The 15,715-nt window shown below is 40.1% G+C and overlaps 1 protein-coding gene across 2 annotated transcripts in view; it reads right to left on the bottom strand.

The window, feature by feature from the left end:
* Positions 1-15,715, bottom strand: part of NYAP2 (neuronal tyrosine-phosphorylated phosphoinositide-3-kinase adaptor 2) — a 347,775-nt gene that overhangs the window by 47,347 nt on the left and 284,713 nt on the right. Inside the window, exon 7 of one of the 2 annotated variants that reach the window (XM_056121264.1) lies at positions 11,326-11,429. In XM_056121264.1, coding sequence (XP_055977239.1) covers positions 11,326-11,429 — 104 coding nt within the window. Of the gene's footprint in view, positions 1-10,531; positions 11,430-15,715 lie in introns of those variants that run through there. The other variant, XM_056121274.1, reaches the window with a different exon arrangement.

Here is a 15,715-nt window from a genome sequence, read left to right as displayed (position 1 = left end):
TGTTCCACAAGAGAACAATATAAGCAACGTGTTACATCTTGCTGGCTTCCTTCCTGGATTTGTTCCCCTGTCCCCTTCCTTCTCATCCTTTGGAGCTCAAGTGGCATCTTGATCGTGGAAATCTTAGTTAAACTTGAACTCTGCTCTTTAGTTTTTGATCTAGATTCCAAAGGTAAGTCTGGGAAGTCAACAGTGATTAGAGAAGTGAGTGAACATGATCCAAAAGGGGTTTGCATAGAGCAAACTCGGGGTTCCCTCTCAGGTCCTGGGCACTGGGTTCCACCACTAAGGTTCAACTCGCATCTGTGAAAAGGGTCTCTGCCTCCTCCACACATCATTTGTATGCTGTGAGGGTGACCAAGGAACATTTTCTCAGTCTACGCCTGAGCAAAACATATTTTACAAATCTACTTTACTTGGGGATAGTGCCTTTGACTTAAAAAAAAAGTTTATGGTCAATGTGAATAATTTCAATGGGGACTTCCATTGTCTTTTGCATCTCTGACTGGAGAACAATGGATTGTAGGCTTCAATGACTTCTTTTCTCCTAGGGTCAGGGGTCCCAAGATCTAAGGCATTCACTGCATGATGTTCACTACATGATATTTGTGTTATTCAGAGTCAAGTGCAGTGCCTTTGAACCAAACAGGATTGATGGTCCTAGTTCACCTGTCACTTAAGTGGAAGGTATATTTGCCCACCAGGTATAGTAGTTGTTCTTTGTAGCAAAGGGTCTCAAGTGGTAACTTTCAAACATACTAAAGCAAATGAAAGAAGTCATTGAAAAAAAAAAGTCATTCAACAGGTCAAATTCTAGGTTGGCTTCAGCTGGCAAATCTAGAATAAAAATCTCCCACCAGGAAACTTGGGTTGGACTTGGGGAATGATAATGCATAAAAGATGTCCAAAAACCTAAGGAAAATAGCTACATATATTGGTAAGTAACACGAAGTACTCAGGTCTCCGTGAATGGGATTTAATATTTCTCCCTCTGCCAAAGACAAAAGCACACACTTCAAAGTTAGGCACCCTGAACTAACAAGGCAACAAAAAGGAAATGCTAAATCCCAAATATCATCAGGAAAGCTTCTCCTCGTGTTCTGTAAGCTTTATGCTTATTATCCCAAACTGCCTTTTTCCTATTTTATTTCATTTTATTTTATTTTACGGGTTTTTGGTTTTGGGTTGACACTGGCGGTGCTCAAGGCTTACTCTTGGTTCTGCGCTCAAGGATTACTCTTGCTTCTGTGCTCAAGGATTACTCCTGGCAATACTGGGGGACCCCACGGGGTGCAGGACAAAACTCACAATGCAAGCCCCCTACAGGCTCTATTATCTCTCCTGGTGCTTCTGCATTTTTTTTTTGAAAATTCAAGCCCAGGTTGCAAATTGCATTTTAGACACAAGGTGGCGCTGTAGGTATGCTTTTTTAAAAACTTAAAATTTAAAAAATTTCCTTTCTTTTTTTCCCCCTGCCTTTCTACTTCTGTCACTAAGCTAGCTAGGCCAGTTTCTTCTAGAACCCGACTTGCATTTTAATAGTTACTGCCTAACAGGGGGGAAGATTTCTAGCTTGTAGACCTCTGATAATCAGTGGCAGCTGAACACACCATGGCATTTAGCTCTCAAATGGATTTTACCCATCTGTAACGCTGCAAAAAGCTCTTTCAATAGTAAAACTCAAACAGGATCGTTTTTCTAGGTATTTTGAACCAAAGCCTCACTTGAAATTCTACCGATGATTTGAATGACTCTAACAGCAAATATTTCTGCCTGACTCCGGCAATGTTCTTTAATATTGATAGACAGACATGCAATTGGAAACATTAGTAACTTACTCTTAAAAACACATCAAAAGTGAAACTCACAATAAGCGGATTTAAAATCTTCAGCTCTACTCCATGAGACACATCATATTAATATTATGTCCCTAAACTACCACTCTTAATATTTGAAGAGGAAAAAACTAAAGGGGTTTAAAAGATATTTTTCTAAAAGATATGCCATCGATTCTGACTTCACTTAAGAAATACTAGGCTGTGCCAACTGGTATTCAAACACTGGCGTTGGATTTGGCTTATGTTCACTTGGCAAGCCTGAATGTTGTCCCTGTGTTTACATAACAATTAAAATGCATTAAAAGGGAAACACAAAAATGAAAAACAAAAGAAAATTAAAGCAACATAATGGGCATATAAAAGTTAAATCAATATCATGGGATATAAAATTGCAATGCACTCGGCATTTAAAACTGTGGTTTCCGGAAATTCTCAGTGAACAATGGTGATATACTGTGTCTTATTTTTATTGGACTGGGGAAGACCACATCCGGTGATGCTCAGGGCTTACTCCTAGCTCTCTGCTCAGGCCACACTCCTGGAAGGGATCAGGGGATCACATAAAATGTCTGGGATTGAACTGGGGTCAGCTGTTTGTAAAGCAGATGGCTTAGTAACTGTACTATCTCACCAGTCTTGTTCATTCACTCTTTCGCTCAAATAGGAGAGCAAAGGAGAATCAGGCACAGGCAGCATTTCTGGAGAGATACCCAGAGTTGATTTTTATACTTTCTGCTTCAAGCTTATATATGGGGGAAGAGGAGAAGAGAAGAAAATGCATCAGATGAAGACTTCCTATTAGATGGTAAGTAACTAAGAGACTGATCGTGAGTGTGCCCTTGAGAGTGAGGGGATTAGGGGATGTAATCACATCAACTGCATCAAAGATGATGGGAGAAGCCAGCCTTCCTAGATCTTGTAAATACAGAATACACTATCCAGAGAGTTTCAAATCTGAAATAAATGACTGAAAATGGGTCTGCTTTTTATTACCAGTACATAGACAGTGACATGGAGTGGCCAGAATCATTCCCTTGCCTGTTCTCTCTGAAGTACCATAGACCAAAATGACTCATCTGGGGAATCTCCAACAAGCCAGCGAGATGGATTTTGGGAAGATGGAAGAGTCATAAGGGAAGGACAATAAGTTAATGTTCTAATGGGTGGAGTTTTTCCAAAACTCTAGGTAAGTATACTATTCATCCTCAACGACAAAATTAAAAACACGAAGAAAACCCCACATTTTACTGAGAAGCAAAGAGGCTCTAAAAAGCTGAGCAAATAATTCACAATCACACAAGGACTAAATAGAAAAACGAGGAAACAGAAAAAAAAGTGTGATTTCTTCCGCAGCTCGAGTAACTCAGATGAGAGATGCTGATATTTCATAGATAAATCCTTAAGCACAGTGGAAACCTCACTTTTGTGGCCACTGCCTTAATGGGATGCTAAGTGGACCCTGGCTGGTGTGGGAATTCGTGACTGCTCTGATGTGCTTCACCCTGGCCCACAGTAAAAGCATCAGAGATGACCAGAAAGGAGCATGGTTTTCTCTATGAAAACTGCATCTAAGAATTGTCCCCATCCATAGGATAAAGACTATTAGAGAGTGAGTCTAACTCACAATTCTTTCTTCTCTAGTCCACCTGGCTGGTGCTGAGGAGAGAGACCACAAGGTAACAGGGATAGTGCGGAGGCAGGTGGTGGATATCTTCAGAGTCCAACTGCCTCATCTCCATCTCTTTTTGTCAATCAGTTCAATAAAGATTAGATAATTCTCTCTTTCTCTTCCTCCTCCACCTCCTCCTCGCCCTCCTCCTCCTCCTCTTCTTCTTCTTCTTCTCCTTCTTCTTCTCTTCTGCTTCTCCTTCTTCTCTTTTCCTTTTTCTCCTCATCCTCCTTCTCCTTCTTCCTCTTCTCTCCTCCTCCTTTTTCTCCCTTTCTCCTCCTCCTTCTCCTTTTTCTTTTTCTTCTTCTTCCTCCTCCTCATTCACCTCCTCTCCTCTTCCTCCTCCTTCTTCTATTTCTTATTCTCTTTTTTTGAGGTAGTTGGGTTGATAGTGGTTTAGGGCCATACTCAGCAATGCTCAGGTATTATGACTGGGTCAGTGACAGGGGCTCACTCTTGGTGATGCTCGAGGGACCATGTATTGCCACAGACCAAACCTGAGCCATCTACATGCAAAATGTGAGCCCAGTTTATTGAGCAATCTCTCAGGTCTGACAGCTTCTTTTTTTTAATTAGCAATATATATCTTCCTCTGAGGAAATAAATAACATGATTATTAGGTGGAGAGGGGAAGAGACTGGAATAATGACAAATGAATAAACTTGATTAGCTTCCTTCCACTCAATAATAGGACTATTCAAAGATCAGTGATGACAATGACGTACAAATATTTGGCAACTTGAAAAAAGAAAGTTAACCAGCACAAGATGCCTAAGTAGTTCACATTTCTGAGATAAACTGTGAGTCACTTAGAAAAATACAATCTCACCGCCAACTGAATTCTTTGTCTCAAAGCAGAAATTAAATCATGCCAACATTTTATCACGTAGATTACCAGATTTGGCTTCTTGTTAAAGGTAATAACAGAATCTCATTTCTTACTGAACTATGTAAACATAGAGTCTCACTAAATTTTAATGTCTAACATTTTTATAAACTGATTGATCTTGTTTGGGACTTTAGTTTTGGGGCCAGGCAAAGGGACGATTCCTCTTGGCTTGGTACCTGGCAGTAACCCCTGGTCAAGCTCAGAGAATTATACAATGCTAACGACTGAATCCAGGGCTCTGCGTACAAAGTACAGAGCCCATTGATGTATCTCTCAGACCCATTTATAAACCAATTACATAGGATTAGAGAGAGTAGGTTCACATGACATAATTCTTTTGATTTTGTTTGGCCCTTGAATTGTTTTAATGTAACAAGGCCACACCAATATGTAGAACTTGAGTAATATAATCACAGAAATTCTTTTTTTCTAAGAATCTGTTCTCCATTTCACTAGGTCCAATCTCTTCATCAACTATCACTATTGCAGGAATTATTCTATAGTTTGGTCTGTTTAGGGACCACCCCTACTCTCAGCAGTGCTCAGAGCCTAGTCCTGGCTTTGCTATTGGGGATCAGGGAGCACATGGACGTCTAGGGATCAAACCATAACACCTGGTGAGTTTTCCCAAGCTCCGGCTTGGGTTGCCCTTACTGAGATAGGCATGTGAGATTAAATATCATACAGAAGGAAGCAAGAGTTGGGGGCCCTTTGAAGTAGAACACATTGCGGGGAGAGGCTCTGGGTTGTGGGAAGAGACATGTCCGTGAAGAATGCTCAGTCTTTTCTGCTTCATCTTGTTTCTGATTTCTTTTCTTTCTAGTATCCACTGCAATGCTAACCATTCCCTCAGCTGTGAAAAGACAAAAGCGCCCCATCAAACATTTCCTCTGCTCCAGTCAAATCATGAAAACTGAAACATCACAGGCTTTCAGAATCAACGTTTGTTCAACAGTCGTGCGAAGGTGGAGAGGACAGAAAAGGGGCCGTGATCACATTGAGGGACACTTCTCCTGTTTCCACAGTTTGTGCCTCCCTTTACTCACTTTTCAATGTCTTCATTCCATTTACCAGGGGAAAAAATGTCTTTAGCTTCTAGGTTGCAATCCCTTAAAAATGCACTGGCTCTTGATCCAATGAAAGAGCCTCAAAATCTATGTGACAGAGGGTGTGATGGGACAGAGGGCTGGGATAAAGCCAACAGCATATTGGGCAAACAATTGATCATCGTTCCATTGGTAATGCTGAACTTTCAAAGAGAGAAAACTCAGTCAATTTTATTCTTCGAATGTACTTGGTATTCCATTTGCTTTTTGACCCTAAGCATTGCATGTGAAGGGAAATGAGAATTTAGCCTTGCATTTGATTTATCCCATGTTATGGGTGGGCACTGAGTGGATGAAATCAGGCTCCTTCTTGGTGTCTGTGGGACATACTCAGACTCTCTTGGTTTAGGGACTCTTTCACACCTGGCAGGCTCATACAGATATTCTCCCTATCAGGAATGTTCCACGAAAACCTGGAGCTCACACAGATCCTGTGAGAACACTAGCCTGTCTGCTCTAGCTTTAGGTAAAAAAAGCATTAGGGGGCTCTGCTACAAGTCCCCAAACCTGCCTGCTTCTAACAAGGGGGTAATTTATTGGGGTGCAGGGAATGGAACCCAGGCCCTTACACTACAGGGTGAATACTCTACCACAGAGCCACCTACCCACCCTCCTCCTCTCCAGAGGCTTTAAGGAACTAGGGGATAACAGCTATAAACTAGATCATGTGACAATAGACTCCCCGCCACTGCCTTCCCCCAAGAATCTAGATTAAAAGAAAGATTTAGCAAGACACACAGGTTAGGCATTAGAGGGAGCTCTGGAAGGGTATCCGTGCCCCAATATCTACCTAAGCACTGAGTCTCAGTCAATCCAATGTGCAATGGACTCATCCTGGAGAGCTCTCTTAGAAGGGTCTAGCTTCTTCACTGTGTCACTATCCTCCCATTGTTCATCGATTTGCTTGAGCGGGCCCAGTAACATCTCCATTTTGAGACTTGTTACTGTGTTTGTCATATTGAATACATCACGGGTAGTGTGTCAGGCTTTGCCATGCAGGCGAGATACTCTCAGTGGCTTGCCAGGCTCTCTGAGAGGGGTGGAGGAATCGAACCTGGCTCAGTTGGACTAGCTGTGCGCAAGGCAAACACCCTACCACTGTGCTATCACTCCAGCTTTCTTCATTGATCACTCGATCCCCCGCTATTCATCGAATTACTCGAGCCGGTGCCAGTAATGTCTCCATTCATCCCTGTTGCGTGCTAGCGTAGCCCAGTGGCATCTGTTCGTTCTAGGAACATGCAGAGCCTCAAACCTATCATTCAGGGTCTTGACGAAGCCTTTTTCATTAAAAAAAATTTGCAGACAATTTTAACATCCTGACAGATCCAGAAACATATTCTGGAAGTGTCAGCTGTGGGATCCCTCACACATGCATTCATTCTCCAGGGAGCTGGCCAATCTGATTAACAGACACACTATGGACACCCTTATGCGATGAGAATCCATTTGAGTTGATAGGTAGCTGGGCAGACACTCATTATGGTTTAGCAGGGCCATCAAGCTGAAGGGAGAAGTTAGGAAGTTGGAGTAAGTCCAGAGAGCTGCAAGAAATATTTGAGAAATAACTCTGAAGGGGCAACTTAAAAGGAGCTGGTTTGTTTGCCTACATAACAATTTGGAATTGCCCAGAAGGGACCAGGCAGGATGAACCTATCTTGGGTTACGGGGGTACCTCCAGGCACGCAGGACCATGGTACAAGGGAAAACAGCTTGAGGGCCGAGTTTTGGATTTCTGAACATCATGTCTAAGTTTCTAAGAAGCATGGGCCTGTTAGAGATGGACATGCATACATCTGAAGGAAATAACAAATGGCCTTTTCCTATTCACCACCCCAAATGTATATCAATCAGATGCAATTAAGTCTGACAGATAAATACACCACGGGAGTGAATGAAGTTTCTGTGTAAGATAGGATGTCTCCATGTCTGATGTCTCTATGGTTCCCTAGTTCCACTTGGGGAGCTGTTATTTTTTAAAAAATGTGAATAATATGCATCAGTGCATGGGTGTGTGAGTATGAATGTGAGGATTGTGTGTGTGTGTTTGTTTACATAAGTGTATTAGGAGTGAATGTATGTGAGTATTGATGGGTGTTGTGAAAACACATGGGCATTGTGTATTTTCCTCAATGTTCTGTGAGTGTGAGTGAATACTCTTAGGTCTGTCATGCCTGTGTGAGTGTGTGTATGAATGTATGTGGTATTTTGTGTGTTTTATGAGAGTGTGTGTACACATGTGGTATCATGAGTGTATGCATGTGTGCGTGTGTGCACATGTGTCCATGTATAAGTGGTCATTGCAAGTTCATTCAAAAGAATGTCTGTGTGAGTACATAAAAATGTATTATAAATGGATGCATGAGTGTGTGTGTGTGTGTTTGTGTGTGCACATGTATGCACACATTTATATGGGAACTGATCTCTCCTTTTCTTCCCAGAAAACTCATGGCAAACATTTCTTGGGAAGAATTCCAAGAAAAGCTGCCACTTCTGTTTAGAAACATTTGCTGCTCCACTCCTGAAGATAATCATGGTTTGCCTGTGGCTCTGGGCACTGCCGCTATTCCAGCATACATTTCAGCAAGATTTTAGGTGGCACCAATTTCCTGGAATGGACATCACCCAAGAGGTTGGCCTCTTCTTAGCAAAACCATTCCCTTGCATGAACATCACCTGCACATCCCTCTCTCTTCTGAGTACACAGCTTCCTGTTTCACTTCAAGAGCAGGTAAAAAAGAAGGTGACATATGATACACATCCAACATAAAATATGACTTCTCCAGTTGACTTTCATAACAAAAAAAAGAGTCTCATTTTTCATGCCAGCACAAATTTCAGCCTAATTTTGAAAGATGTCTATTATGCCAAATGCCAAAATACGTGATTACCTGCCAATAAAGTTCCACAGCACTGTCATTTTCCCTTCATTGCCCCATATCTAATATATTTATTATTCAGGAGTGAATGAAGGAAGAAATAAAATCCATTTTTCATCCCTCCGAGTTTCAGAGTATTCTGCTTGTGGAGCAATTCTAAAGGCTCTACAACTCGTCCTTTTCCTTGGATCTCCCCACTTTTTCGTCTCAATGTTGAAGTTCCCATCAGAGAATATTATATAATTCTCTAAATCCTACCTCTGTGGCAGTTAATCTTCAGCCAAGATTGCAGATGTAAGCAGACAGTACCACCATCTTTCTGTACAAATAACAGTGCCAGTAACCACAATCTTGGTGGTATCCACATAGGACTGTCTACTAACCAGAGGCAAAGAGAACAAGAGATATTAGCTTCCAGGGGGAGTTTTCGATTTCTAAACATTGGGTTTAAATTTTGAAAATCTTGAGTCTGTTTGATATTAAAATGCATAGATTCCAATGGAGGAATTGAACCCTGGCCGATTGGGTCAGCCGTGTGCAAGGCAAACACCCTACCGCTGTGCTATCAATCAGTAACAACAAGTATCATGATGGAGATGTTACTGGACCCGCTCAAGCAAATCGATGAACAATGGAGCACAGTGACAGTGACAGATTCCAATGGGAATTCCAAAGATCTCTTTTCTTTCCCAGTCCCTATTCCCAAATCTAGGATAACCAAAAATAATTTTGTTTATAATGATAAGCAAATCTCAGGGTTCCTCTGTGAGAGGTCGCTATTAACATTCAATTGTTATTAACAATCAATTTCAAAAGACAATGTGATCCTGGTTGTAACTAAATGCACCTCTCAGTCAAGACCATGGGAATTGGATAAGAAGAGGACGAGTAAATGCTTATGGTATTGAATTTTGGACTAAGTCATAGAAACACAGAGTTAATATCTTTTGAGCACATTGCTTCCCCATGCAACTTAGATGCAGATTATAAGAACTGGTGGATACTAGGACCAATGGGTCTGGTCAGTTTTACACTTGGTAGTCCCAGAAGGCCATCACCTGTGGCCTTTGGAGTACGGATGGATGGTCAGTAAGAAAACTAGCAACTTAAGCGTTTTTCTCACATTGTTCCACTTTGAGAAACAGTAACTGAAGTTGAGTGAAGACAGAGATTACAAAGGCACAAAGTTGGTATCTTGTGTGCATTCTGGACGTTGTCACCGGGAGCTTGTTCTCACTGAAAGTTGAAGGGGGCTTAAGAGGAAGTAGCTCTAAAGATAATTAGGAAAACATCAGGAGAGCACAAAACTTCTCAGTGCAACTAAGTGAGATTAACAAACTAGTAAATTACATATATTTGGAAAGTTGATTGTGTTCACGCAACCCCTTGACAGTTCTTTAAAATTCTCTCCTCTCTGCATCCAAGGTTTTGTACCTTATATGTTTGGGAAACACAATTTTTTTTGAATAACTTTATTCAACAATTGGCAGTTTATTTTGGTGAAGTTAATCAAGTCATTTATCTCTGATTCCATTATTGTACTGTTTCTCTGTCTTTTATACCCCAAAAGCGGCATACATTCTGTTATCAAGGCTTTTGATATTTTGAAAATAAGACACAAGCTAATGTAAATGACACCTGAGATGTCTTTGAGGGAGACCCCTCCACTGCAGTCTGGAGATTTCTCAGAAATTCTAATTAAATTCTGCACATATTTAATCCAAAAAAAATTCTAGAAAGCACATACCTCTCATTAGAAAAAAAATATTCCCAGTTCTGTATTCCAAAATAGAATCCATGGACAGTTCCCATGGACCTATCACCACTAGTTTTATAATCTATAATTTCAGATGTTTTATGAATGCAAATACTCAAACTTGGAAGAGGAGTAAAAACATTTCAGATAACATTTTCCTATTTAATACTCATAATACTTAGTAACAGCAATGACTTCTCTCCACTTAAGACAGTGTGGTGAATTACCACTGGGCAACGTATAGGTAGCAAATTTATGTGTAGCATTTTTCTCCCATATACAACCATGCACCCAAATGAATATCAGAATAACATATTTTACTGTTAAGGAATAAATAATATTTTAACTGAAACCTTTATTTCTCAACTCTTTCCTTCAAGTGGTAATAGGGATCTCATTTACCATGCATAAACACTAACATTCCCTTTCTGAGAACATTTTTAATATTGGTATAAGACAGAAATTTCATTGTTTTAAAGATTTCCTTCTTAATCTACAGTTTAGGGTAAATATATAAATTATCTGTTTGGTCAATTTCTCTTTTTGGCTAAATAAAGGAGAGTAGCTGCCATGTTCAATCCAAATGAGTTGGCATATGAATATTTATAAGGACATCGATATTCACAGTTTCTTACAATCATGCTCCAAGTGAGGAAAAATAAATTAAAATCTGCCACAAATATTACAGTATAATAGGATAAAAGCTAAAAGGTATGTACAAATTCATTGATAACATCTGTGCAAGTGTTGTGGACAAAACATTGAAAAAGAAGTCTACCAAAAAATGTGGATAAATTTATCAAAGGTTGATAAATTTTCAGAGACAGTATAAAGGTACACACAACATGGAAGAAAGAGAGAACTGTTTAAAATAACCACGACGTCAATACATAGAGTACAAGTTACTACATTTATATTACAGAATGATGGAAACCAGAGACAAAAAAAACACGATTTGGTAACAAACATCAAAGGAAGTTTCGGCAATCACAAGGAAGAAGGACTTTTCTTTGGAGATGGACACACAGATGGCCACAACTTGTCCCTTTCCCCACCCTCATACACACATAGAAAAATAAAAGCAAATGCAAAAAGTTGTCTACGGTCACACAGGACAGAGAGAGGAGGGAAGCGTTTGGCATGTTGCATCACAGGAAGTCAATCACGATTGGCTAACGATGATGGTACCTGGCTCTGGGGCAGCTCACTGGCTTGCCTGAGAGGAGTGACAGATGGAGGAGGCACACCGGACGTGGATACAGACCGGCCTAACTTGCAGCTGACTTTCGGTTCTGTGGACAAGCAGGAAAGACAAAGGATTAGTCCAGTCCTGTCTGCAGGGAGAAAAAGGCACTCGGGCATCTGGTTGCAGGCTCCTTTCACACACCAAAGATGCCCCTTGTTTGCTGTTCACTGGGAGCTGGCAGGTGATAAAACAGCATCTTTTTTAAAGCTTGACCCTGAAGTACCGGTTGTGCAAGGAGGCATAGACCTTGCTCTCTTGCACACGTTAACCTCATTAGGGTTCAATGTTATACAGAGGGGTTATAGGAGCTACAGCTTTTATTGGGGGGAAAGCAAGTGACATGAGTCTTGGGGCAGGGGAGGTTGGGGTGGATTTGTGTTCTGTTTTGGTTCAGAGGTCTTTATATCCAAGAATGTCTTTTCCTCCCCCTCCAAAGTGTTTGCTCATTTGGTTTTGCTGCTTCTGCTGCTGCTGTTGCTACTATTTATTTTTACAAGGGTCTAGATGGAACCTAGAACCTCATGCATGCAAGACAAGGCATGTGTTTGACCCCCGCAAAACATCACCTCCGGGATGATTCTAATTCTCTTTAGCTCTTTCATTCTCTATAGCATCACCTTCATACACTTTCATCCTGTTTACAGGGCAACATTGATCTGTCAGATCTTGACCCACTTTACATGTTATAACCATCTTCTAAGGCTCTGCAAATCTAGCATAATGATGCCACTTTTCAAAATTACAAAGTGTTTCCATAACTCCACCTTTAAGGACTCAAGTGCGCGACGTAGGCTATTGACAGCATGCTACAGAGAGTAGAATTTTAGATTGGTAATAATTTCTTTTGGCCAAGAAATAAAACTTATGGCATCATGATGGTATTGATTTTCAGATATATTTGAAGACATTTGATACAGAGAAAGAAAATTAGGTGATAAAATTTTAAAAAATGGCATATATAGTTGTATAGAAATGTTTTTATAGCTGTTGCCTTTTGAACACCTGGTAAAATCTGGCATCTGTTGGTGCTTCACTTAATCTCTGACACTAAATATGCTCTTTAAAGCTACTGAGATAACAACAAATGTCCCCAATTGACCAATTAGAAATCCAACGTTCAGCAAGGTTAATTTTTGCCTAACAAATGAATGAGAGCTTTTCTAAGAGCGGTTCATTTTCAATTGGACTTAACAATTGAACTGATTAAACAATAAGCTTCAAAAGATCTTAGATCACACACTGACTGAAGAGGAAGTGAGTGAGGTCAGAATGCTGGAATACGCGCTCACTTAGTTGGCAAGAGAAAGTGTTCCACACAGGTTTGTAGAAACACCACCTTCATGCCATTCTCGCTATGAATATACCTATCAGAGGAAAGCCTTGTGGTGTCTCTCACTTCAGTTTCTACCCACTGTCTTCCAAGCATCCCTTACCGCAACCTCACCCTACTTACACCAGTGGAAGACTGACGCAGAATAAGAGCATCTTGGAAGATCACACCCAGAGTCTTACATGAACTTTCACTGTATGCACTTGACTCTTCCACCCTGTAGCCACTACTGACAACACCTCATCCCCACATTAGAGCTACTTCCTTTTATTTATTTATTTATTTATTTTTTAAAGTTTCTTTTTTTCTTTTTTTTAATTTTTTAAAAATTTTTATTAGTGAAACACCATGAGGTACAGTTGTAGACTTACAAATTTTTGTGCTTGGGTTTCATTTATAAAATGATCAAGTATCCATCCCTCTACCAGTGCCCATTCTCCACCATCACTGATCCCAGTTTCCCTCCCACCCCCCATCCCCCCCATCCCACATAGAGACGGGATCACGACAACAAGGATAGTTAGAAATGATCATTCTGGACAGGAACTGAGTGCTGAAAGTAGGTTGAAGGAACGAACATAACCTTTAAGTATCTATAGTGCAAACCACAATGTGCTTGTACACAGAGCGAGCGAGCAAGTGAGAGAGAGAGAAAGAGAGAGAGAGAGAGAGAGAGAGAGAGAGAGAGAGAAGTGCCTTACATAGAGGCAGGTTGGTGGTGGGAGAGAGGAGAAAAATTGAGGATATTGGTGATGGAAAATGTACACTGGTGAAGGGACAGATGTTGGAACATTGGATGACTGAAACCCAATCATGAACAACTATGTAACTATATCTCATCGTGATTCAATTAAAACAAAAAAATATTTCTTTAAGAATTAAAAGCCTTCCCATGGCAAATCATCTTTTCTCTTTGGTGTTCTTGGGTGGCAAAAAAGGATTTTATTCATCGACTTTGTATTTATGGATGAGTTTGAATCTTATTTCAATAGCTGAATGAGCATAAAATATATTCTCAAACATCTATTTCTTTACAAATAAACCATTTACTCATCATTTATAAATAATTGATTTATACCTATTTTGTACCAGGAACTGGACACAAAAAGGTAACCAAAATTTCATGAACATAGATATTAGTGTGAAATTGTCTTTGAAGGTTATGAAAATACAATGGCGACAAGTCCTCTTGATCGGATTATCTGGGTATAAGAATATTTGGGGAAACCAACAGGTCTTGGAGAGATGTAACACCTGTTTCATGTTAGCAAAATGTGAATAACTCAGCTTGTCCCTGTTCATTTAATACAATTTCATTTAGACACTAGTGCTTGCAAAGCACTGCAGTAGTTGGTATAAGTAGGGTTGAGAAAAATACCAACTACTTATATTTTAAGGAAGTTTATGTTTTCTCAAAGGAAACATATTAAATCTAGAAATAATGTTAACTTAAAGTTAGAAGGTTCAATAGAACAGAGATGTGTGAGTGCCCTGATATCATTAATCAAGAGAATCTCATGTTCCATACTCGTGGGTCAGGAAGACAGATCGTGAAGAATCCATAATAATTGGCATCAGTTGAAAAGTCCAAACTATTTGTGAAAATATTTCTCTCATTTTAATCTGACTTGTTTTTAAATACCATCTTTATAATCCATTCATCTGTCATTGGAAACCTAGGTTGAATACCTTCTACCTCTTAAGTTTAAAATAAGAATCAGATAAATTTAAACTTATGCTTTATTTTCCTCAAATAAAATCACGATCACAATCACGATCATCCTGTTGTTCATCGATTTCCTCAAGGAGGTACCAGTAATGTCTCCTTCTTCCTAGCCCTGAGATTTTAAAAGAGCTATTTCCATGCTCTTTCAGGATTAGGAGAATGAGACCCATCATTCTAAAATTATTCTGTTGGCAATTTCCTTCTTTTACAGAAATGGCTTCTGTATTTACCTTAGTTGAAACTATAGAAATTTTTATTTAACAACTATGAATAAATATCATGTATTTACTCTGATATACATATATTCTGATGCATCACTTGATCACTTGACATCCCGTTACTCATCGATTTGCTCGAGCAGGCACTAGTAACGTCTCCATTCATCCCTGTCGCGTGCTAATGTAGCCCAATTGCATCTGCTCATTTTAGGAACACGAAGAGCCTCAAACCAATCGTTCAGGGTCTTGACGAAGAAGTCTGACCGTCTCGTAGGTGGGCAGCCACGCGATCTTTTGACGTCCCGTGGAATCCAGTTGGTAATGACTCTAGTCCAGCGGTCATCTCCAAATCTCATTACGTGTCCAGCCCATCTGATTTTTGACACCTTGGCAAATGACACAGCGTCCCTGATTCTTGACCTTCTACAGAGGTCGGAACACCGGATTCTTTGTCTCATTTGAGTGAAGCGTGATACTCCAAGCATAGCTCTTTTGATTCCTCTTTGGGACCCGAATAGCGTTCTCATCCTGTTTGCAAAGGGCCCAGGTCTTTGAGGCCTATGTTAATGCAGGCAGAACAGTAGAATCGAAGAGATGTGACTGGGGCCAGAGGTTCTTTGTCCTCTCAGCTATATATATTCTGAGATATATATATATATATATATATATATATATATATATATATATTACATGACTGTGTCACTGTCATCCCATTGTTCATCGATTTACTCTAGCGGGCACAAGTAATGTCTCCATTTGTCCCAGCCCTGAGATTTTAGCAGTCTTTTCTTACTCATCTTTCCCAACGCTGCTGTACTGGAGGCTCTTTCAGGGTCAGGGGAATGAGGCCTGTTATTGTTACTGTTTTTAGCATATGGAATACGCCATGGGTATCTTGACAGGTTCTGCTGTGCGGATGGGATGCTCTTGGTAACTTGCCAGGCTCTCGTCTCCGAGAGGCACAAATATATATATATATATATATATATATATATATATATATATATACACTGTAGCACTGTCCTCCCGTTATTCATCAATTTGCTCGGGTGGGTCCA

This window comes from Sorex fumeus, unplaced genomic scaffold (assembly GCF_029834395.1).
Source record: "Sorex fumeus unplaced genomic scaffold, SorFum_2.1 ptg000005l, whole genome shotgun sequence".
In the NCBI taxonomy this organism is placed as follows: Eukaryota; Metazoa; Chordata; class Mammalia; order Eulipotyphla; family Soricidae; genus Sorex; species Sorex fumeus.
This window is presented reverse-complemented; position numbering and strand designations above follow the sequence as displayed.